The sequence below is a fragment of the Ambystoma mexicanum genome, chromosome 2p (genome assembly GCF_040938575.1).
Source record: "Ambystoma mexicanum isolate Mex_15411 chromosome 2p, UKY_AmexF1_1, whole genome shotgun sequence".
NCBI lineage: Eukaryota > Metazoa > Chordata > Amphibia > Caudata > Ambystomatidae > Ambystoma > Ambystoma mexicanum.
In genome coordinates, this window is record NC_090923.1 from 776,389,395 (window position 1) to 776,412,660 (window position 23,266).

General features: G+C 43.8%; 1 protein-coding gene across 1 annotated transcript in view; it reads left to right on the top strand.

Annotated features, from left to right (window-relative positions):
- LOC138566782 (cytochrome P450 2G1-like) overlaps positions 1 to 23,266 on the top strand; it is a 498,767-nt gene that overhangs the window by 67,803 nt on the left and 407,698 nt on the right. Inside the window, exon 2 of the mRNA XM_069644433.1 lies at positions 6,385 to 6,547. Coding sequence (XP_069500534.1) covers positions 6,385 to 6,547 — 163 coding nt within the window. The remainder of the gene's footprint in view (positions 1 to 6,384; positions 6,548 to 23,266) is intronic.

The window sequence follows — 23,266 nt, forward strand, 5'->3', positions numbered from 1 at the left end:
GCTATATTATATCTGTTCCGGGTTTCATAGCGCGTTTCTCTCCCCCTTTACACACTACACAACTTCAAATGGGATTCACCTCATGTTCAAGTGCATATGGGGGATGGAATAGACTCATTTCCATCCCAACGGGGCCTGGGGAGCTATTCCTTTCTAGCTGTCCGTTCTCATCCTTTTGACAGCCCTAACCATTGAAGGAGTTATCCTTCTACTTTCCTCAATATCCTCAATATCCCATTTTCTAGGAAATGTACCTGATGGAGGCGTTAACTGTGTCCATCTCGCAACCACTGGAGTGGCCACTGGAGAAAATGGATTTTCCTACTCAGAGGCTGTATACCCTTCTGCGGGCGTAAAGGATAGCACCCATATGGGGGTGGTGTGGAATTAATATCCACCCCCTCCTTTTTCAGCTCTTTCTTTGAGACTTTAACATTATGGGTCTTCCTGTCTTTCTCATACATTCTCCATAGCTCTAAGATGTTTAACCACTTCTCAAACTTTGAAACCTTATGCTGTGCAGTTAAAAAAGTATGCAGGTTTTCCAATATCCCCTTATCACAGCTTCCCTCAGTAGGCTACGTATTGAGCATTCTACCCTTAGTTTCCCACAGACATTCTCGATGTTACCTTAAAATCATCACCTTATAACCAGGATGTACCTGATACAGATTATTCAGTGGAGTCTCCATACTCCACTCCAATTTAACCAAAATAGTTTAGCATGCAGCACAAGATTTCCGCACAAGGAACCCCTGTTTCCCCTTACCGGTTTCTTAGTCTTTCCAACAATCACTCACCTTGCTCGCTTTCACCACAATCACATTACTTAGCTATTTACTTTAATTATACTACACAAAAGATAGCATCCAAAAAACACACGCCGGCCAATATCTCAGAGATATCTCCTTCACTCGAGCATAGAAGGAGCACAATGTTTTCCACTACAACACTGCTGCTCTCTTCATTACTTGTAAGGTATTCTTGACTACAATACCGTCTTTCCCTAACTAAAGGAAGATTCCCTTCACTACCTCGACTAACCAAGAAAAGCAAGGCGAGGGCTCAATCTGCACCGTCAATATAAAGTGAAGGGTGCCAAGGGTATACTTCAGGAAGGTCTCTATGGGCAGACTTACCATAAGATGCCACCTAACCCCTGAGCGAGGGCACCAGCAAACCAGACAAGCCAATTAAAGGGTATCAGGACACACCTCACAATGAACGTGCTGGTGGGGATACCATCTCACACACCTCTTAAATAACAAACTTGGTAAAAATATATGCAAAGGACTTACAAAATAAACAGTTCACTCACTCCTTCAAAGCAATTACTCTTTCACTCTCCATAACCTCGGCTAACTACACACCTGCACTCTGATTCTACCCTTACCAAAACTCGTAAATCAAAATAATTACCCTCTTTTTCCCTATTTCCTCATTGCTTTACCCCCCAAAAGTGCACTTATGCGAACCTGATGTGCTCCGAAGTGGTGCTCCTTTAGTTTGCCCTGCACTGCTGGGCCACGGTACCATGCATCGGGGGAACTGGCAGGCCTTTTAACCAAAACGGCACATGTGGACCTCTGCTTTTATCGTGCATGAAAGACTAGTCCCTGCAGAGAAGCGCTGCAGCCGAATTGTGCGGATATGAAATCGCTAACATCTCGGGAATAGCCTGTGCTCCTACCTGGCTTGCCAAATGTGGGGATGAGCATCTAATCACCTTAGCCCAAGGCAGGCCCACCACTTAACAAGCAAGTGCACATTCGTACGTTAAGCAAGTTTATTGTACAATCGGCCGGGAGGGGCTTGATGATGCTATAGAGTGAAACTAACCTGAGGTTCTCCGAACCACTCAAGATGACACATTATATATATTTTTGGAACAGTTAAAACACTCCATACATGTTATTACATATCCTCCCCCATGCATGATTCGTCCAACCTATCATTTTTTGCTTGGCTTCCAACCCTGCAAAACCGTTTTTTCACCCGCAAACTGTGACTACAGAGTTTAACCAATTTGTGAAAAGAGCACACTGCATATAGATTTTTAAATTCCTCGTGTATGTATATCAGTGTATGCATGTTTAATAACTACCATGTCTTCTTCACAGTGGACTCCTCGTGACAAATCCCCTTCATTGCATGTGCCTCATAAATCTCCTTGTTGCCCAGCTTCTAGCGGCATGCATGCAAATCTTAAATGTATTAACTTAAACAAAACGTAACACATGATCCATGTTCATTAACCATGCTGGATACGTATACAATTGCAACATCAAACCAAGTTCACTGCTCCAGCAGTCACAAATATGGCATGTGCAACATGAACCCCGCTTTCTGACGGGGACCTTTCCTGACCACCCCAACACTAATGTTGAAGGTTAGGAAAGTCAGGCAGACAAACTCATCATGATGTTCACAGATCAATCCATCTTTCTCCAGCTCTGCACAGCATAAACTCAGAGCGTACTACAAATCTTCAGCCCGCCTTCCATAAATCTTGAGGGAATACATCCGGCAACATGAATGTACACATTTGCCCACTTGGCTAACCTGCACATGCCTCCAAGAATGTTTTGGACTAACAAACCCGACAAAGTGCAATGCTTTCAAATACTAAAATTATAAGTAAGCGTTTCTTCACACATAATCCTTTAGTATTACTGGTGCAGCCTAGCTAAACAAGCACATTACATTGTGCATCTCTGAAAGAGCTACAATGGGGGAGATAATAAGTTTCCAGTAACACAAATTGGCACATTTGTCCACAAAACTAACAAGAATAAAAGTCCACACATAGAGACAGAACAGGGAAGGATGTAGCTCCCTGTAGACCCAGTGGAGAAAGCTGGCACAAATAAATACAATTTTATACAATTTAAGTTCATGCTTGTAAGCAGTGCACACTTTGATTGACTGAAATTATAGATGTTAAATCTCAATAACACCCGTACTGAGAAGCCAAACTGAATGTGGATGCACAAAAACTAATCACATAGCAATAAAGGAAAATTAGCATCAGGGGAATATATACAACAGGGCCCGACACACCCTCTTGTCACCTGATTGCCTAGTCCATCAGTGGACTGATCCAAGATGGCACCGGGAAGTGATGTCACTGATCCAAGATGACCACCAGAAATGATGTCACCAATCCAAGATAGCCCCTTGACATGATGTTACCAATGTTACAATGGCTGCTGGAAGTTCCAGACACAAATTGTAGCCAAAAACCAGAAGGGATGACACACGCTTCGCTCGGGCCTGTAACTATGGGCCCCAGGGCATTACCTGACTCGGTAATGCCCCGACAGCTCAGGGCTTATTGCTTAATTGTGAACACTGATTACGATGCATGCATGATATGAAGTGTTCACAATTACAGTTAAACCCTGTCCAACATCAGAGCAATGCAGGCAGTGTTTACAATGATTCCCTATGGGGTCTGCATGCTGTATGCGTGTTCATAAAGTAGGCAGACCTCATAGGGATTTCCACCTTTTGCACAGGCATGAAAATCCATACATCCATGCTGGTGCAAAAGCTTCAATATTTGTATTGTGGAGAGGAAGGAGGTGGTGGAAACACATGTTGATTTCAGCCCCTCCCTGTGATCGTACAAATGAATGAAAAGCCAAACTAAATGTTTTCAAATACTAAGGAAACATTTGGCAAATAATGTTGAATATTATTTTCTGAAAGCCTTGGAACTTGTGGGTTAGGTTTGGATAGTTAGGCAGTTATTCAGGAGAACATCTGCGTACAATTGATTCACACATAAACACAGATTTGCATGCTCTAAAACTTAACCTGAATAATGTTGAGGTTGCCACCAGAAAACATGTAATTTTCCAGTTATGTTTATTAAGTAAAAAAAAACATGTAATGCAGAATTTCTGGGTGCATGATTTATGTTTCCACATAACTTTCTACATTAAGCAACATTAACCGTTTTTCATATTAAACGTTTAGAATGTCTCTTTTTTGATGTAGAATTTTGGTAAATGCATGGATAGTTGTACCAAATGATGTTGTGTTATTCAGCAATTTGAATACAATATGCAATCAAAATTAATAATAAAAACAAGAAGCAGTTATTTTGACTGTTCACTGAAGGCTAACATGCTTCTATGTTTTGAATTCTAGCCTTAGGGACTACTTTTGATTATAGTTCTAACTGTGAAAACCTGTGCTTTCTTTCGATACCACTTGCTTTTAAAATGCTACTTTACAATGATTTGGAACCTCATGGGGCAGAGCACATTTAAAGAAAGATTATTTTTCGATAGCACCTTTTAATTAGTAGTTTTATGAACTATACGTTATTGTCCCATTGTAAGTGAATATAATCTATGTGTAGGCAATACTTTCACAATAGATGTTTACTTGTGAAATGCATTTTTATTATCGTGTGTGCATTTTCTTGATGATAGAACACGTTTGTTGATTTGTGGAAATTACTTTTCCTAAACAAACTTTACATTCATACATGGAATATTTACTACATTTCGAACATAGTAAATGCTGCGTGGGGGAAACATTTGTTTTTAGCATGCAATACTCTCTGTGTATGCCATACAATAAATATCCCATGCATTACCAAACTCGTAACGTGGTGATATATTAAACATATGAAGTGTTCAAAATATGAATGGGCTCATTATGAGTTAGGTGGACATTTTAGCAGAAATACCATTGTTGGTAAATACTGCCTCTGTCCGTGGCATTTCTAAAAGGCCACCCTGTTTCCAATTTGCCAACAAAGGTGGCAGTGTATCTGGAATACACGTTAAGGTGCCCCCAGTGGCAACAGCGTAAGAGAAAAAAAATGTATATGTCGTTTTATAACCTCCAGTGTGATGGTGGAAAGTAATAATGAACAAAAGTGGGTCAGACCTCTACCGTTCATTTGTTTAATGCTAAACATGCTAAATACTTACCTTTTTATGCAAGACTTAAGATAGTGAGGTAGACAATATAGAGTCTCACCTTCTCACATCGGTATCATGTTTCATTATAAGCTAGGCACGATTTTACTGTATTGATCCAACCTTTTCCTTCTGTGCAGTAAAAATTATAGACTTTTTGGGGGGCCCTTTGGTTTTTTACCTCTGCACCTTTTGGGACAAATAGCCAGACATTAAGGGCCCGATTCATGCAAATGTGCGCAGAAACCCCGCAAGTGCAGCGCGCTGAGAAGGACACTGTGCAAGCCTACACGCAGCTTAAAAAATGCATGCGCCTTTTATTCCTGGAATTGTTCGCACAACGTAACTGCATTCGCAAGTCATGGCCGGAACGCCCCTGACACACCCACATGCAAAGCATAAACAGCCAGATCAACAACCTTTGTGCGCTCTCCCAGCGCAAATACATGCACCTGTATGACGGGGTCCTCCGCAAACAGGCCTGCATCTCAGGGACCCTGAGCATGGTGCCCCATAACTGTTCCCGGCACCCCGACAATTAGCTTATGAACAATCGGAACTCGGTCTAAACCAAAAAAATCTGTGTGTGAACCCCCATAAACCATTCCTGCACCCGACTAGACTGCTTACCCCTAAGTAAATTCGGAACCGTGGTTGCATCCACGCACCCCGAAATCTGACATGCAACCCAACCGCCAAGCTACTGATCCTATGTGCAAGTGTACTTATGCATGCTTTCTAGTGGTGGATCGTATTAGGGACTTACAGAGAGGTTTCACGATCGAATCCATGAATACGAAGCGTGCCGCCCAATTGTGGGACTGCGAGTGACTGCCTTTTTTTCGCATGTTCTCCCCCATTTATGGTGTTCTGCCCACTTCCAAGCCCTCTGCACAAGAGATGCTCGTGCTGTGCGGGGAGTCTGGCGCAAGGCCATCGATGGCTGGCAGAGACGCACCGAACCAGCACAAACTCCACATAAGTCCGGGAAAAGTGCTGCGCATTCGATTCCATAAATCACAAACAGGGATTTGAAAGCAGAATGGCACACACATACCCTATTTTCCACGCAATTAATTCCATGAATCAGGGCCTTAGTATAATCCACTATACACCACTGGAAGAGATTATACCTCTGAACCCTGACACTGGTGCAGCAGTAGTATTTTGTTAATAGCACCAGCATTTCTGTTACTGCCCAACTTATAACGACCCCTAATTTCTTCACCATTACCACCAGACTAAGAATGGGCTTGTGGTTACCAACTCTCCTGAGCATCTCTTTCCCTAAATGGAAAAAACAGAGACAAACATACAATATCCACATGCCCCTTTTCTGCAGACCTTCACAGAGTAATGTGACTTTTCTGGTATTTCATAATAAAATGTTGGCTGGATATTCAGTTTAATGATTCATTGTCCTAACAGTCTGTTCATTTCACCACAGCTCAGTGAAAAGTATGGCCCTGTCTTTACCCTGCACTTCGGCAGTCGGCCAGTGCTGGTACTATGCGGTCATGAGTCGGTAAAGGAAGCCCTAGTCGACCAAGCAGATGACTTCAGTGGCCGGGGGGATTTTCCTATTTTTGAGATGATTACCAAAGGATATGGTAAATAATTATATATTACTACATTGTTACATTATTGCCAATGCAAAAGAACTTCTAAAAAAAACAGCTGTGAACAGACTTTCAAGTCGATGCAGATCATGTCTGCGAAGGCCAGACAACGCTTTATTACTGATTCACAACATACATTACTCAGCATTTGCTACACTTTTATACACACACACATTATATGTTTATTATTTGTTCTCTTACACAAGATGTGCTCTATGTATAATACAAGGAAACACTTGTAAAAAAACTGGTTAATAATGTTCGTATTACAGTCACGGTGTGACACCACTAGTCACCTGCAATGAGACAAGTTCATCACCACCCCTGTGTAATCCTTTATTTAAATTTGATGGTGGCATCACACTGCTTACTGCTCGAGCAGAATTACAGTTGTCAGTGCTGTAGTTCAATAAAGCCATGGCAAGATTTTCAAATTCCTTTCTTGCAAAACCGCTTTCTATGACACTTTGATCTACAACTGATACAGATCTGTATATGGTGGATGTTTTTTTTGTTTGTCCTCAAGTGAAGATCAATATGAAAACAAGGCTCTACCTGCATTTTAACGATTATTAAAAACACAAGTTTGTATATGCATTTCATTAAACTATTTCCTTGCAACAAATTAGAAGCTGAATTGTTTTAATATTATTATTACCAGTATCATTGCAATTATTATTGTTTAATCCAAACAGATTCTACATTGATTAAATGTATCAGCAACTTGAATATCTCTTTCATTAGATGAAGGAAGAGTCCAGGTATTAAAAGGCATTGCACAATATGCCTATCTATTATATGGAATACAATCCCCTATTGTACATATAAAGGATAGTGCCTGACACCTCAGTATTCCATTACCTTATAAAGGAGATGTGCCTTATAGACTAATGGAGGGGTAATTATTGTATGAAAATGACATGCTCCCAAGCTATAATCTTAGGCAAAGCTGAAGGCCATCAAGACATGCAGCATTGTAAGCAAAGGCTTTTGGGGAGTCTCCTATAGAGTACAGCACGTGTGTTATAGTCTTACAACTTTGCAGCAATTGTTCTGGAATTTCATGTACCCACTCATTCCACTCATGAGAAACTTCTTGCAGTCCTGGTTGGCCCACTCTGGTAACAAGATACAATAGCATAGTACATTCAGCGTATGACACAGAATGAGGATTAAGATAACAGAAGGTAGGACAAGATTCCTATTCATAATAATAATATATGGATTGGGTGAAACATTATGTGATTATACACATTTTTGAAAGTCTATTGAGTAGTAAAAATTCAAACAATTCAGATAAACATTTTCAAACAGAATCTTGTTAAGCAGTCATGAATAGTGTATTTTGTATAGGTTCTGTAACACAGGAATACATTTATTGTAGACATTTCAATGATATTGTCCTGTTGAAGGCTAAAACTGTTTTGGAATGAGCACAACACGAGTAGCTCTGAGAGGACAAAACCCATTGGGCCTCATTACGATTTTGGCAGTAGCCATGCCGCTATTGGCAGCATGGCTGCCGCCAAAATCGGGTCCGGGTTCCCAGAATGGGGAATTACTGGGCCATTCCGAGTTCAGAGGGCCCGTTAATTCCTCCCTCCAGGAACCCGGGCCCGGACCTTAGGGCTGAATGGGAATGGGGGAGGGAGCTAACAACGGGCCGATTACGAACGGCACATTGTTAGCTCCCTCTTCCCCTCGCGGGACCCGCTCTGCACGTCTGGTTTTACCAGACGTGCAGAGCGGGTCCCGCGAGGGGGCCTCGTAATGTGGCAGAATGGTGTTAACGGGTCCGCATCCTTTTGCGGCACACGTTAACTCATTCTGCCACTCTCGTAATGAGGCCCATTGTGTCAACAGCATCTTTATGATGATGCCTGAAGGCATCGGCAAACAGCCTGAAAGCTAATTTCCACAACGTGCATGTTCAATAAAGAGGAAATTAGAATACATTTTTTTTAAAACTCCCAGTAAAACGATATAAGGTTGAATCCAAAGAGATTCTTTGTTTGTTGTCCTGTGCCTGTTTTTCAAACATTTGTGGATATTAATTGTCTGTTACCACAGTCTTGAATTTTGAAACATTTATCAAAACGATAAATGTGATGAAATTATAGTTTTTAAAAATAGTTTTTTAATTTTGCTGTGATTAAATATTGTGATGTTTATGTATTGCATTTTGACCCCAAGTAAATGATTTTATGTAATGCTATCAATACATAAAAACAGGTTTTGAATAAATAAACAGAGCAGATAGAACTGATGTTAGATAGCTAATTGTTTGTCTAGCCGAAGTGACCCTGATCAGTTGCTGTTGTTTGTTAAGCTATCTATGACATATTTAGTAGACTATCTCAGGTTCCCCATATTTCACCCTAGCTTTTTAACTCATGTATGCTCTCTCTTCAACATCATCAAAGGGCTTGACATTGGATATAAGCAAATCAATCTGAAACATGAGCACTCTACACCATAGCTGGGCTGTCTGAATATGTGTGTAATACATTCCATCCTGGATGGGAAATAATTGGCTAGAGCTGAGACAACCTCATTACCCGGTAGGCGGTGAGCCATGGCGCTATTAGCGCCATGGCTCATGCCGGTAAAATACCGGCACCGCCTTGGCGGAAAGGGGATTTACCGCCCCATTCCAAGGTTGGAGGGGCGGTAACTCCCCCTTCCGCCATTGCCCTTCCCCATTCCCATTTCTGCCCCATAGGGCTCTATGGGAATGGGGAAGGCGCTAATTACGGCACCGCAATTTTGCGGTGCCGTAATTAGCTCTGAGGTCCCTTAGCGGGTCCCCCAACCCGCAAAGGGACCTCATAGTAAGGCGGTAGGGATTTACCGGTACCGGCATTTTACCGGTACCAGTAAATCCCTACCGCCATCCGTGTAATGAGGCCCCAAGAGTCTTAACCTATGATAGACCCCACGATGACCACCAAGCAGTTCATTCATGTTATACATTGACCGGTTTCTATATGCCCGAGTCCAGTCATAAATCTGGAATACTTTTTTATTCTCCTATGACTCCTCTCCCTCATAGTTTTTCGGATGAAAACTGTGAGACATATTGTCCCTTTGTCTTCAAACTAAAGTATTAAAGTCACATTTTACAAGAGTTTCTAATTCTTGTATCAATAAATGTCAGTTTATTTATTTATTTATTCATTATTAATATACTTTTAGCCACATGGCTTTGCATATACATTCAACAAACAATATATTAAAAACATGCTAAAACATAAATAAAATCCATCTTAAAACATAAAAATCAACTTTTCAGTGCACGAGTAGACATCAATTCTAAATCAAACATCTTAAAATATCAACATCATATGATAAAATACTACATATATATATAGTGATGTATTTAGGTGTTTGTATCCTTAACATTCTTATTTGGCAGTACTCCCCACTATGAGCTTTCAAGGCTAAATCAATCAAGTTTTACTCAAAGCTTATTTGTTCCAATTTTCTTTTCAACCAGTTTTTCAAACCAATTTTACCTATAGGGTGGATTTGACCTCCAATCCATTTAGAGTTATGACCTTTAAGCATGCCCATAGTACCAATACTTAACTCTCCTTCCAAGCTCAATAATGCTTGCACAAACGGTGTTATTATTGTTTCCGTAGTTTGCTTACATAGTTGTTCATAAAACATCACACATTGGTGCACATAGGATGACAACACACTTTTCAATTCAAATTCTAAATAGATATATTCGATAGATACCCTTTGTGGCAGCCTCATTCATTTTCTTAACATCTTTGCTTCGAATGGCACTAAACACTTTACATATAGAGCAAATGAGTGTATAGAGCAAATTAATTTATAGAACAGGATTACTGCGTATTAACGAATGACTCTAAGGGACTAATGAGTGCCTACTATTCTTGAAGCCGTGAAAGCATGAGTGCATAGAGCGGATGAGTGTGCGAAGCTGGTGAGTGCGGGGAATGGTGAATGCAGGGAGCGGGTGACTGCGCACGGTGGGTGAATGCAAAGTACAGGTGCAGACAGGGTGCATAGGAGGGGCAGACAGAAGTGCGTGCGTGTGGCAGTCAGGAGCGCGTGGGGCGGACTGGAATGCATGAGTGCGCCGAGCGGACCCGAGTGTGTAGCGCTGACGGGGACGCATGGAATGAATAAAAGTCCATAGAACGGACTGGAGCACATAGAACTGCGCGACGTACATAGTATGGTCCAGAATGCAGAGAACGTATGAAAGAGCATGTAACCCATCATAGCACACCCCACGCTTACTCTCTTCTTTACACCACCACTCAAGTAAAACACAGAGATACTATGACACCATTCGGTATAACTGTTCTCATACCAACACCTCCCGCTCACTCCCCATCACTCTAAGTAAACACTGCTGGTCACACACCCCCCAGCCAGGCGTTCTCCTCAGGCCTAACGCAGCCCCAGTCAGTCTGGATAAATCCTGCCAGAACGAACACATACCCCTGATCTTAACCACCACACCTACCACTAAGAAGCAGCTATTAACAAATACCGCACCAGCTGCACAAATACCCGGTGCGCACGCGCCGTTGACTCTCCCTACTCTCTCTACTGGCCTGAACTTCGGTTCCCAAGGGCGTTCAACCTACCAGCGCCTTCAGACCATACCAATGATATATAAGGCGCTATATAAGTGCAAAATAACATAGCATAACATAACATAACATATGTATGGCCCCATATCACAACTGCATATAACAGCAGCGCTCACATTTTTTGCAGTATATATTGTCAGAATAGCAGATACAGAGTTACCTCCATTATTCCCAATAAACACACTCAGTGCATTAACTGATAGTAAACAACGTGATTTCAGCACTGCCCAATGTGATTTCCAGTTAAGTTTCTCATCTATATTTACTCCCAAGTACTTGTACTCTGTGACCAGTTCCAAAGGCAAATTGCTTAATTTCCATACAGATATTTGGGGTTTCGATGTCACTGGGAATATAATAGTTTTACTTTTATCAATGTTTATCGTGATACCATTTACTTTGGCATAGTCTGCTAGTATATACAGCATATGTTGGAGACCAGAAGGTGTATAATAAAGAATCAGCAGATCGTCTGCATAAGCGATCCACTCTAACACCACAGTGCTTATTTTTACTGGGTTCACCTGCGTTTTTGCAAACTCTCGTTGAATGTCGGCCAGATATAGATTAAAAAGAACAGCCGCAACAATACAACCTTGCTTTACACCCCATAGTACCCATCAAATTTCACAATTTCCCTTTTGCATTCAAACGCAGTCTCACGTACGTATCTGAATATAACAGCATATCATCTTTAGCAATCCCTGCGGAATATTCCAATCATTTAGTTTCCGCCACAATCAATTCCTAATTACAGTGTCGAATGCGGCAGAAAAATCAATGAATGCACTATAAACATTCAATTTTCTCCTCTTCCACGAATGTTCAATTTCAGAAGTCACCATTAGTAGACCATGTACAGTACTAGATTTCACTCTAAATCCTATTTGATTAGGGGGCAAGATGTTGTTCTCAGTAATCCACATATTTAGTTCTTTTAGTAGTACTTGTGAAAATATTTTGGACGAGATGTCCAGCATTGCCAACATCCTAAAATTTGCGGGAATTGCCCACAAGCCTTTCTTATAGACTGTCAATATATGGCTGCCCTTCAAAGTTTGTGGAAGTTGACCTATTTCACCTATTTGTTTAAATAGCAGCTGTAGAGCTACAACCCAAAGATCTGGCCTCATTTTCAATAGAGCATTACATGTCCCATCTGGTCCCGCAGCGTGAGAGTTGCTCAATAATATCTATTATGTCAGATATGGAGGCACTACTTTCCGCTTTACACTAGGTAAAGGGAATGTCAGTTTACCCTGAATGGCGCAGTAAGATTTTCTCTCAAAGGTTTTGACTACGTGTCCATTGGTAGAGATCTGGCTCACTGTGAAGGATATTATTCTTTTTAAGATTTTATGCCTCATACCTAAGTACCTTTGTGGACATGCCCTGCATACTTATAAAACCTTATTAATGGTTAATGGTTGTACTTCAGTCCATCCCCTAAGATTGGCAAATAAAATGATTCTTTTCATTCCTAGGATGCATTTTACATTCATATCATGCAGATCATCACTTCTCCATTTTGAGCACCATGCTGTGGAACACCATTCCTGAGAATATCAGACTGGACCCATATCATATTAGTATTCTTGAGGCTTTTTTTGGATGGAAGGATGGTGTTCTTTGCATGGCAGTGATGCATCTTGCTCTTCAGTGTTGAACAGCACAAACAGATTATTACGTTACACAATGCTTGCATTCCAAATCATCTCACTAATCACCAATTCACGGACTCGCCGACTAGTGAAATTAGGTCAGCTACTCTCAAATAGAGTCTTCAACCATTGGAGAGAAGATTTGCACTCCACATACATCATCAATTGCTCTTTTGACTAAGAAGAGGATGGATCCATCCACAAATTTCTTGTCAACTGCTTCAGAACTGACAATAACATTGTGACTGCATCTGCTCCCTTGGCCAGAGCCAGCACATACAAAGGTAGTACTCAAGGCACAACCATCTTGCCAGCAAGGTTAACTCAGAGTGTCACTGTCACATATATAGTGCTTCACCGCCACACACTTCTGCCACCTGTTGTTTTGCACAGATTGGGTTTCCTTTAGCACCACTGTTTCCAGGGCATGCACCTCATAGGTCATACAAGTTGGCCGTAAGGAGGCAGCATTGTGTGCACATGCCCAATAACCTGGGATTGACAGATGTTTCAGACTCTTAATCCAACTGCACTTCACACCAATCTGGCACTGGAGAAATTCATTAACCTGCTGTGCAGCTTCATGGAAGCTAAGTTTCACCCTTAGAATTGCATATCTGTTGTTAATTCCCCACCTGAGTGACAATGCAGCTCAATGGGGCGAGGGGATTACAATAACCAATGCGCAGTGAAGTGCACAATTTCAGATGCCCATAAACTACTAGGTATGCAGTGCTCCTGTGTTAGACATATAACATCATAGCACTGTGGTGGCAGGGTCTGAACCTTTCTGAGTCCATGCTCCACTGTCAGGTTGCTTTCCTCAATCCTAATTTTCACTTACGCCGTGGGCATATTGATTTTGCTGCTTTAGTTGATGCAATAACACCTTTAACTTAATTTCTCCTCCTCTACTACACAGTTTTATTTCAGTTCTGAGCTTCTGTCGTTCCTGGACCGATTGAATCCTCACCAAGTACTAGTAACTGGCCAATGTCATGCTTGGGCTGCACTTGTTTTATCTGGCTCCTTTCTTCCACTGCATAACTTTTGCAAATGTCCTACCCTGGCAGTGCTCCAGTGCATCTCATGCCGAGGAGGGTTGTTATCTTTAGAGGAAGGTGCTCCTCCCCTTCTCCATTAGTGTTATCACTGTTGAGACTACAATGAGGTGTGATGGGTCCCTAGTTATAGAGCTTCTCTGACCTGCTTGTAAAAAAGTCCAAGGTAGTGTATTATACAGTTTGTACAGGTAACTGTTCATGTGGTCTATATTACAATGCAACATCCACCGGCTCAAAAGACTCTCTCAGAAAACTCACAAAAAATTTGAGTCAGCAACCCCAACATAGAACATTGACGTTTGTATGATATGTTGGGTCAGAAAAAGGATGTGGACATTGTGATGACATTTCCACCGGTTATTTATTAAATGTTAAGAAGAAAGCCTATCTGTTACGCTCACCTGGCTCCCACAGAGGCGTCGATCTGAACTGGACAGCTGCGGTCTCCACCAGTGTGACGCGTAGGGCCGAGATGACGGACTGGACTGGCCCACATAGCTTTGTTTGCTTGGCCCGTAGGAATATTCTTCTGTAAATGGAGAAAGGGAATTAACCACCCGTGGGGTTGAGCATAAATACCCCCACCCGCGGTTCTCCCCACAGATCACCTTTGATGTCCCCAGAACAATATTGACTCCGAAAAGTATGTAGTTCGTAAGAGTTCACATGTCTGACTTTCACTCTTGTCCGATTCCTTGCAGTTTGCAGCTTGACCCCAGCGGAGAGTTCCTCGTGGTAGCTGAGGAAGTTCAGGTAAGGATTTGGCTTATCTTACACAGTTCAATAAAACAAGGCCAGAATGTAACCTGTGGCTTGCTCCCTTATTCAGGTGTGGAGAGAAAATATGAAGTTCGGGGAATAATGCCTCCGGCGGTAAAAGGAGGTAAGTCTATTGTGGTGAGAAGAGTTCCCCTTGTTTGTCCCTTCATCTCACCTTGTTGTCCTTTTGTTCCCCTTAGGGGCCGGGGTATGGCGAGGATGCAATGGAGACTGCGCCGACCCGTGAAGAGGAATAGTACCCCCGGTGGTAATCAGGTAAGTCTATGGGGGTAGTTACTATTGCCTCTGTTTATTCTCTTGGCTCACCTTTGCTGTTCTTGTGTTCCCCTTAGGTGCCAGAGTGCGGCGGGAATGTGCAGAGGATGCGGTAGATCGTGAGGATGCTGCGAAGGCCAGTGAGTGCAGCGCAGCGCTGCAGCAGGCGAGGCAGCGCACGTAAAATGCTTCTTTCTTCCAGCTCGAAGGTGTGGTGGATCTGGAATTCAGGTAAGGATCGAAGGTTTTGCTCTTGTTCTAACCTCTTCTCCTTCTGTTCCTCCCTTTTTCTAGGAGCTGCAGACTCGAGGCGGACGTGGCAGAAGACTGGATGCAGGCTTGCAGACACGGTGAGCTTTACGCTGCTGGATGCAGAATAATGCGAAGTGTTATTCGGACGTGGTTAAATAGCCTCAAAAGTAGTCCCTGGTAAGTATTCCTCCCCAGCCCCAACCGAGTAAAAAATAGTCCCTAGGTAAAATAGTCCCTTCCGAGCCTCATTTGTCTTGGAGCTCTGCAGCATGGTCTGCATTAGGTAATCTTGCAGCATGGTCTGCATCAGGTAATTTCTACTCTATGAGCCTGGCACCTATGGCGCCAGGACTGACTCTCCATATGAGCCTGGCGCCATAGGCGCCAGAACTGCACCCAAACAGCCCCTAGCAGGGGTTTTTGGGCTTGCTCAAAATACCCTGATGCCTGCTTCCGGGGTTGCTGGACCTGGTCTGGTTCCCCGGGGGTAGGCATCATGGCAGCACTCCCCCCAAGACCCCTCCTAAAGTCGTTCTTCCCCGTGGTTTTCGTTTGTCTGGGAAATTTCGGTGGAATCTTTTCACCAATCGAGGTGCATGCACGTGGTCAATAGGTTCCCAAGACCTTTCCTGTGGTCCGTAACCCTTCCAGTCGATTAAATAAAAAAGTTTTGACTTCACCATCTTGGAGTCCAGGATGTTCTTAACTTCAAATTTGGGTTCCCCGTCTATAAGGATGGGGTCTGGTGGCTTGGTTAGTCTTGTCCCTGGTTGCACTGGCTTCAAAAGTGACACATGAAAGACGGGGTGAATTTGCATATTAGCAGGTAAGTCCAACTTGACGGCCACTGGGTTGATAATGGCCTTAATAGAGTAAGGTCCCAAATATCTAGGGTTAAAGGTCCGCGTTCCCTTGAGAGGTATGTGTTTTGTGGCCAACCATACTTGGTCCCCTATCTGGTACTGTGGAATATCACTTCTATGCCGATCAGCATCTTTCTTATATTTCTCCTTCGCCTGTTGTAAATGTGCAGTTGCCTCCTTAAAAGCTTGTGTAATCGTAGCGTGTAGATGGTCCACTGCGTGCATTTCTAAGTGTTGGGGTGAGTCAAGGTCTGAGGTTCGAGGGTGGTGTCCATATAGGGTATAAAAGGGGCTTTGTCCAGTTCCAGAATGCACTGAATTATTGCATGCATATTCGGCGATCCAAAGAATGTCCTTCCAATTACTCTCAGTCTGATGTAACATGCAACGCATGTATTGTTCAAGAGTCTGGTTGGTCCTCTCAGTTTGACCATCAGTCTGGGGGTGGTGACTGGTTGATAATTTCACGTCGATTTGCGCCAATTGACAACATTTCTTCCAGAAATGTGAAATGAATTGACTGCCCCGGTCAGAGACCTACACGGACGGAAATCCATGCATGCGAACAATGTTTTCGAGGAATTCTTTGGCCAGGTTTGAGGCTGAAGGTAGTCCTTTTAAAGGAATAAAGTGGACCATCTTGGAAAAAAGATCGACAATAACTAGAATGGTGTTAAACACATTACAAGGAGGTAGATCGGTAATAAAGTCTAACGATAAGGTGTGCCATGGTGTAGGCGGAATGTCTAAAGGTTCTAAGAGTCCAGCTGGTTTTTTCTGTTGACTTTTGTTTTGGGCGCAAATGCCACAAGACATCACAAATGATTTAATATCCTTTCGCCAGGTGGGCTACCAGAATTGTCTTTTAATTTTAGCTTCAGTTTTTGCAATACCTGGGTGCCCCTCCATTAGGGTATCATGATAACGGGAAATGACTAGCTCTTGTAGTTCCTTGTGTGGCAGAAATAGCCGCCCTTGGTAATAAGGCAGATCACTGGTGACAGATTAGTCCGGGCCTTTCTTTACCCAGTCCTGCAGGGCTGTATGATCAAAGAGTTGCTGGATCTTTACCTGAATGTCCTCTAGTGTCTGTAGAGTAGTCATGCCAAGAATCCTTAGTTCGGAAATTATAGGTACTGGTTCTGGGTTCACTTCTGCCTCTCCCATCCCTATTCGGGATAAGGTGTCTGCTTTACCATTCTTACAACCTGGTTGATAGGTTATCACAAAATCGAACTCGGCAAAGGCCAATGCCCATCGGAGTTGACGTGATGATTGGGCCTTGGCTGTTTTTAAATACTTTAAGTTCGGGTGATCGGTGATCACAGTAATGGTATGCCTGGCACCCAGAAGATGGTGCCGCCAAGCCTTGAAGGCGGATTTAATGGCTAATAACTCCTTGTCGGTAACCGCATAGTTTAACTCGGGTGCCGAGAACTTTCTGGACCAAAATGCTACTGGCTGAAGCTGGCCAGTTTCAGGGTCCTTTTGAGACAGGACAGCTCCCATGGCTAGACTGGATGCATCAGTGTCCACTATGTATGGTAGTTCAGGGCGCGGGTGCTTTAACACAGGTGCAGACGTGAATTTTGCTTTCAGCTCTTGGAAGGCATTTTCAGCTTCTTCAGTCCACATAAAGCATTTATTTTTTCACAAGAATGCTGTGATGGGATGTACGACATATGAAAAATCTGGGATAAATCTGCGGTAGAAATTGGCAAAGCCGAGCATGCTTTGTACTTCTTTAACTGAACTTGGTGATGGCCACGTCCACCTTTCGTGAGTCCATTCGGACTCCCTTTGGGGTCAGGATAAACCCAAGGAGTTCAACTTCTGTGGCATGAATAATGCATTTTTCTAGTTTTGCATATAGTTTGTGCAGGCGCAATTTCTCAAGGACTGCTCGGACGTGCTTCACATGGTCAGATTCTGAAGAGAAGTATACTACAATATCATCGATATACACGACAACACAAACGTCAATGAGTTCACAAAGGACATTGTTCATGAAGTATTGGAAGGCTGCTGGTGCATTGCACAACCGAAAGGCATCACCTGGTATTCAAATAACCCATACTTAGTGCGGAAAGCAGTCTTCCATTCGTCGCCCTCTTTTACACGTATCAGATGGTATGCCCCCCGGAAATATAATTTAGTGTATATACAAGCGTCCTTCACTTGGTCTAGTAGTTCAGGGATCAGAGGCAACGGGTATCGGTTCTTAACAGTTAGCTGGTTCAATGCACAGTAGTGTATGCATGTTCTGCGGTCACCTTCCTTTTTGGGTACGAAGAACAAAGCTGAAGATGCAGGGGACTTGGATGGGCGAATAAAGCCATTGGCAAGGTACTGGTCTAAGTATTGTCGTAAGTGAAGGTTCTCAGGTTCAGTAAGGGCATATATCCTGCTACAAAGGGTTTGTGCACCGGGTATGAGATCGATTTGACAATCGTACGATCTGTGAGGAGGTAAGGTGTTTGCCTGTCCCTTTTGGAAGACATCCTGGAATTCTTGGTATTCTGGAGGTAGTTGCATGACTGCTGTGGTTACTGTGGCCAGGCCTGCGTTCTGATTTTTCTTTGGGTAACACGTTTGTGCACCATCCAGGAAGGTTATTCTCTTCTCTCGCCAATCAATACAAGAATTATGTGTTTCCAACCAAGGTATCCCCAGTATTATTTGAAACTGTGGGGCTTTGATTAGATCAAACACAATAGTCTCTCGATGCCCATCCTGACCCAATAGTGTCATCTCTGCGGTGGAATGAGTTACAGGCCCAGAGGCAATTTCAGTTCCATCGACTGTGGTGATGACACTGTGGTGATGACATCTGAGTTGGTTTTTCGGCAGAGAGGTAGATTCATCCTGGAAGCCAATTCATAGTCCACATAGTTTCTTATGGCCCCGCTATCAATGTATGCCCTTACTGCGTACATACGCGATGGCTGCCCTGGATCTACGAGGACCATTGGTATGATTAAATGCGAGGTCTGAGTATCCTTCTTCAAGCTCGGCAAGCGGACCTCTATGCTTGTCGGGCGTGGTCGTTTCCCGAGTCTGACTCCATATGGCTTTTATCAGCAGCTCCTACCACCTTCTTGGGTTGTTTTACAGGGCAATCCCGTAGAAAATGTCCAGAAGTTCCACAATATAGACACAATTGCATTTGCCGTCTCCTTTCTCTTTCCTTCTGGGTTAAGGGTCCTTTAACCCCTCCGATTTGCATGGGTTCTGAAGCATCTGCTCCTTTGGGGTTGGCGTGGGTTTTGACCAACACCCGATTCTCAAACTTGGCTCGATCAGCCTTTCTGTTCTGAAGTCTGTGATCTAACTGGACCACTAAGTCTATATATTCAGCGCAGTCTTGAGGTGGGTTCACGACTTGAGCCAAGACATCCTTGAGTTCTCCTCGAAGCCCTCGATGAAATAACGTGATTCGTTTTACCTCAGGACATCTAGTTTCCACTATTAACCTATTAAAGGTAGCGATCTAGGATAGAAGGTCCTGGTTACCCTGTTGTAGGGACAAAAGTACATTATCTAGGGCCTGTCCTTGGGAGTGCCGGGCAAATAGTCTTTCCATGCTAGTTTTAAAGCCGTGAAAATCCTGAAGAATTGGGTCATCCTGAGTAACTAGTGGAATTGACCAATCAGCTGCACTGCCGCTGAGACATGATAATGCAAAGGCTATCTTGGCTTGATCGTTTGGGAAGGCTCCAGGTCTGCATAAAAAGTGCAAGCGGCATTGGTTCATAAACACAGCAAACCTTTTGGGATCTCCAGCAAAGCGTTCGGGTGGGGATAATGGAATATGTCCTGGTAGGTTTTTTTGCACAGGGTTACTCGATAACACAGGAGCTGGATTTCCCCCGGAACCAGGTAGGGGTGCTTGTCAAGCCTGGCTTTGCAATAGTTGCCTAGCAAGGTCATCAGTTCGCTCCTTTGACAAAATCAGTTCTCTCCTAAGAGCATTGGTTTCTTGACGGGCGGAAGGAACTTCAGCCCTCAGTTCCCCTAGTAATTGGGCCAATTGGTCAGTCTCTGAGGTATCCATAACGCCCGGGTGGGAATTTGTGGGTAGGCTTCGTGTTCTGTTAGGCTCACCTGGCTCCCACAGAGGCATCGATCTGTACTGGGCAGCTGCGGTCTCCACCAGTGTGACGCGTAGGGCCGAGATGACGGACTGGACTGGCCTACCTAGCTTCGTTTGCTTGGCCCGTAGGAATATTCTTCTGTAAATGGAGAAAGGGAATTAACCACCCGTGGGGTTGAGCGTAAATCCCCCCACCCCGCTGTTCTCCCCAAAGATCACCTTTGATGTCCCCTCTTATAGTCTCACCTGATGGTTTGAAAAGATGAGCTCTCCATCCTGCATTGAGCGCAGGGGCGCGTTGATAACCAGTTGCTTCACTGGCTCAAAGGAATTGGTGAGTTCCAGAACAATATTGACTCCGAAAAGTATGTAGTTCGTAAGAGTTCACATGTCTGACTTTCACTCTTGTCCGAATCCTTGCAGTTTGCAGCTTGACCCCAGCGAAGAGTTCCTCGTGGTAGCTGACGAAGTTCAGGTAAGGATTTGGCTTATCTTACACAGTTCAATAAAATAAGGCCAGAATGCTCCCTTATTCAGGGGTGGAGAGAAAATCTGAAGTTCGGGGAATAATGCCTCCGGCGGTAAAATTAGGTAAGTCTATTGTGGTGAGAAGAGTTCCCCTTGTTTGTCCCTTCGTCTCACCTTGTTGTCCTTTTGTTCCCCTTAGGGGCTGGGGTACGGCGTGGATGCAATGGAGACTGCGCCGACCCGTGAAGAGGAATAGTACCCCCGGTGGTAATCAGGCAAGTCTATGGGGGTAGTTAGTATTGCCTCTGTTTATTCCCTTGGCTCACCTTTGCTGTTCTTGTGTTCCCCTTAGGTGCCAGAGTGCGGCAGGAACATGTAGAAGGATGCGGTGGATCGTGAGGATGCTGCGAAGGCCGGTGAGTTCAGCGCAGCGCTGCAGCAGGCAAGGCGGCACGCGTAAAATGCTTCTTTCTTCAAGCTCGAAGGCGCGGTGGATCCGGAATTCAGGTAAGGATCGAAGGTTTTGCTCTCATTCTAACCTCTTCTCCTTCTGTTCCTCCCTTTTCCTAGGAGCTGCAGACTCGAGGCGGGCGTGGCAGAAGACTGGATGCAGGCTTGCAGACACGGTGAGCATTACGCTGCTGGATGCAGAATAACGCGAAGCGTGTGCTGCTCTTCGGGCATGGTTTAAATAGCCTCCTAAGTAGTCCCAGGTAAGTATTCCTCCCCAGCCCCACCCAAATAAAAAGTAGTCCCTAGGTAAAATAGTCCCTTCCAAGGCTCATTTGGCTTGGAGTTCTGCAGCATGGTCTGCTTCAGGTAAGTTCTACTCTATGAGCCTGGCGCCTATGGTGCCAGGACTGACTCTCCATATGAGCCTGGCGCCATAGGGGCCAGGACCGCACCCAAACAGCCTCTAGCAGGGGTTTTTGGGCTTGCTCAAAATAACCTGATGCCTGCTTCCGGGGTTGCTGGACCTGGTCTGGTTCCCCGGGGGTAGGCATCATGACACTATCTTTCCCTATTACTATATGGGCGTTCCCTGCCTATATAAATAACTACAATGATTGTCAGTCTTCAGAAAGTCTCAAATGAATCAATCTGCTGTGCAAAAGCTAGTTCTAACTTTCTCTAACGCTATTCTAACCAACTTAAATAGGATCAAGAGGATACCTCTGTCCTCCTGATTATGTTGTGCCAATGGCTTCTTTCTCTCCTTTCCTTGTTAGTAGTCTAGTTTTAAATAGTCTTTTATTACTTTCTATATCAGCTCTTGCAACTCTTTCACAATGTCGTTGGGTCTTCCCCCCTCTTTGGGGATTCTTTTCCAAGTGCCCCCATCTGGTTTCTTGCTTCTTCTCAGGCCAGGTTGATATACTCCCTTAAGTTCAGTAACTGATACCTTCTTAGCTGGGATGTACTGTCTTGGCTCTTAGGGTTCCTCCTTTCCTTAGGCCATTGACTCTGTGTATCTTTTTCCTCAAGAGGTTCACTTAACTTCTGGTATTCCGATAAGTCTCTCCCTGATATCATCCACTCTTTTTTTTCTTAGCATAACAGGTGTTTACCACGCCTTCCCTGGGTATTTGTACCCCTGTTGTAGTTCTTTCTCTCTCAGGTTTATTTGTGAACCTCTTGCTCACATTAATACAGCTCCACTTTATCAACATCAAATCAATATCTCATACATTTCGCTGGGATGAGTGATTCTTGCTTTATAGTGATTCCCTGATGGCCTCCCATTTCTCCTGTTTTCCTCTTTACCTCTGACTTTTAAGGTGAACATCAACGGGGCCTGCAGTTGCTTTAGGTCGCATCGCTCTGTCGGGTTCTCTGTCTTGTCAACACTGTTGTTCTCCTGCTCTAGTTCCTCTCTCTCTCTGGGACCAGGTATGGCTGCGGGTAAGCACACGTCTAGCTGCCTCCTTGGTGTAGTGATTTCAGCATCATTGGACGGGTGCTACTGCCAACCACAAAGTCTTTGTGGTCACGCCACCACCAGGATATAGAATGCCATCTCACTTTCTCCTCACTGCATGTAATTGCTGGGCCTCGAGCATCTTGCTTTTGCTTTCCAGACACTTCTAAATGATTCAGACTCCATGGCTCTCCTCAGCTCTAAATCTTACAGGTGTCACGGCATCAGGGGGCTTCCGCGACTTACACTCTCTACTCTCTATGTCTCAGCTTGTGCTGCTCCTTCTTCTTCTCAGTCATGAGTCTATTTATCTCAATTATATGGAAGTCTCTCATTAAAGAGACAGATGTTCGCTCATGCTTGCAGATGCCTATTTCATATTTGGATCTTGCTCAATTGGTGTATGCAATAGTGTTTTGCAAAGCCACCATGCAAAATGTCTAAAGGAGTTCCTCACAGGAGCAGAGCCCTTGTCCCGAAAGAAAGAGTCTTTCCCAGTGAGGTCTCACTAGCCTCAACTCCTAGGGAGGTTGTTGCAGAGCTGGCCAACCCCCTAGCCTCACAGGGAAGCTCCCCTTTGTGGAGAAGGAACACATTCCCTTGATTAATCACGCTGCTTAGGGTGAATTCATGGTGTGACAATGAATGCCCACCTCTCTTTACTACATGGACAATAGGCTGTTATTTTGTGGTATAGTGTAAGCTTTTAACCCACCTCCACC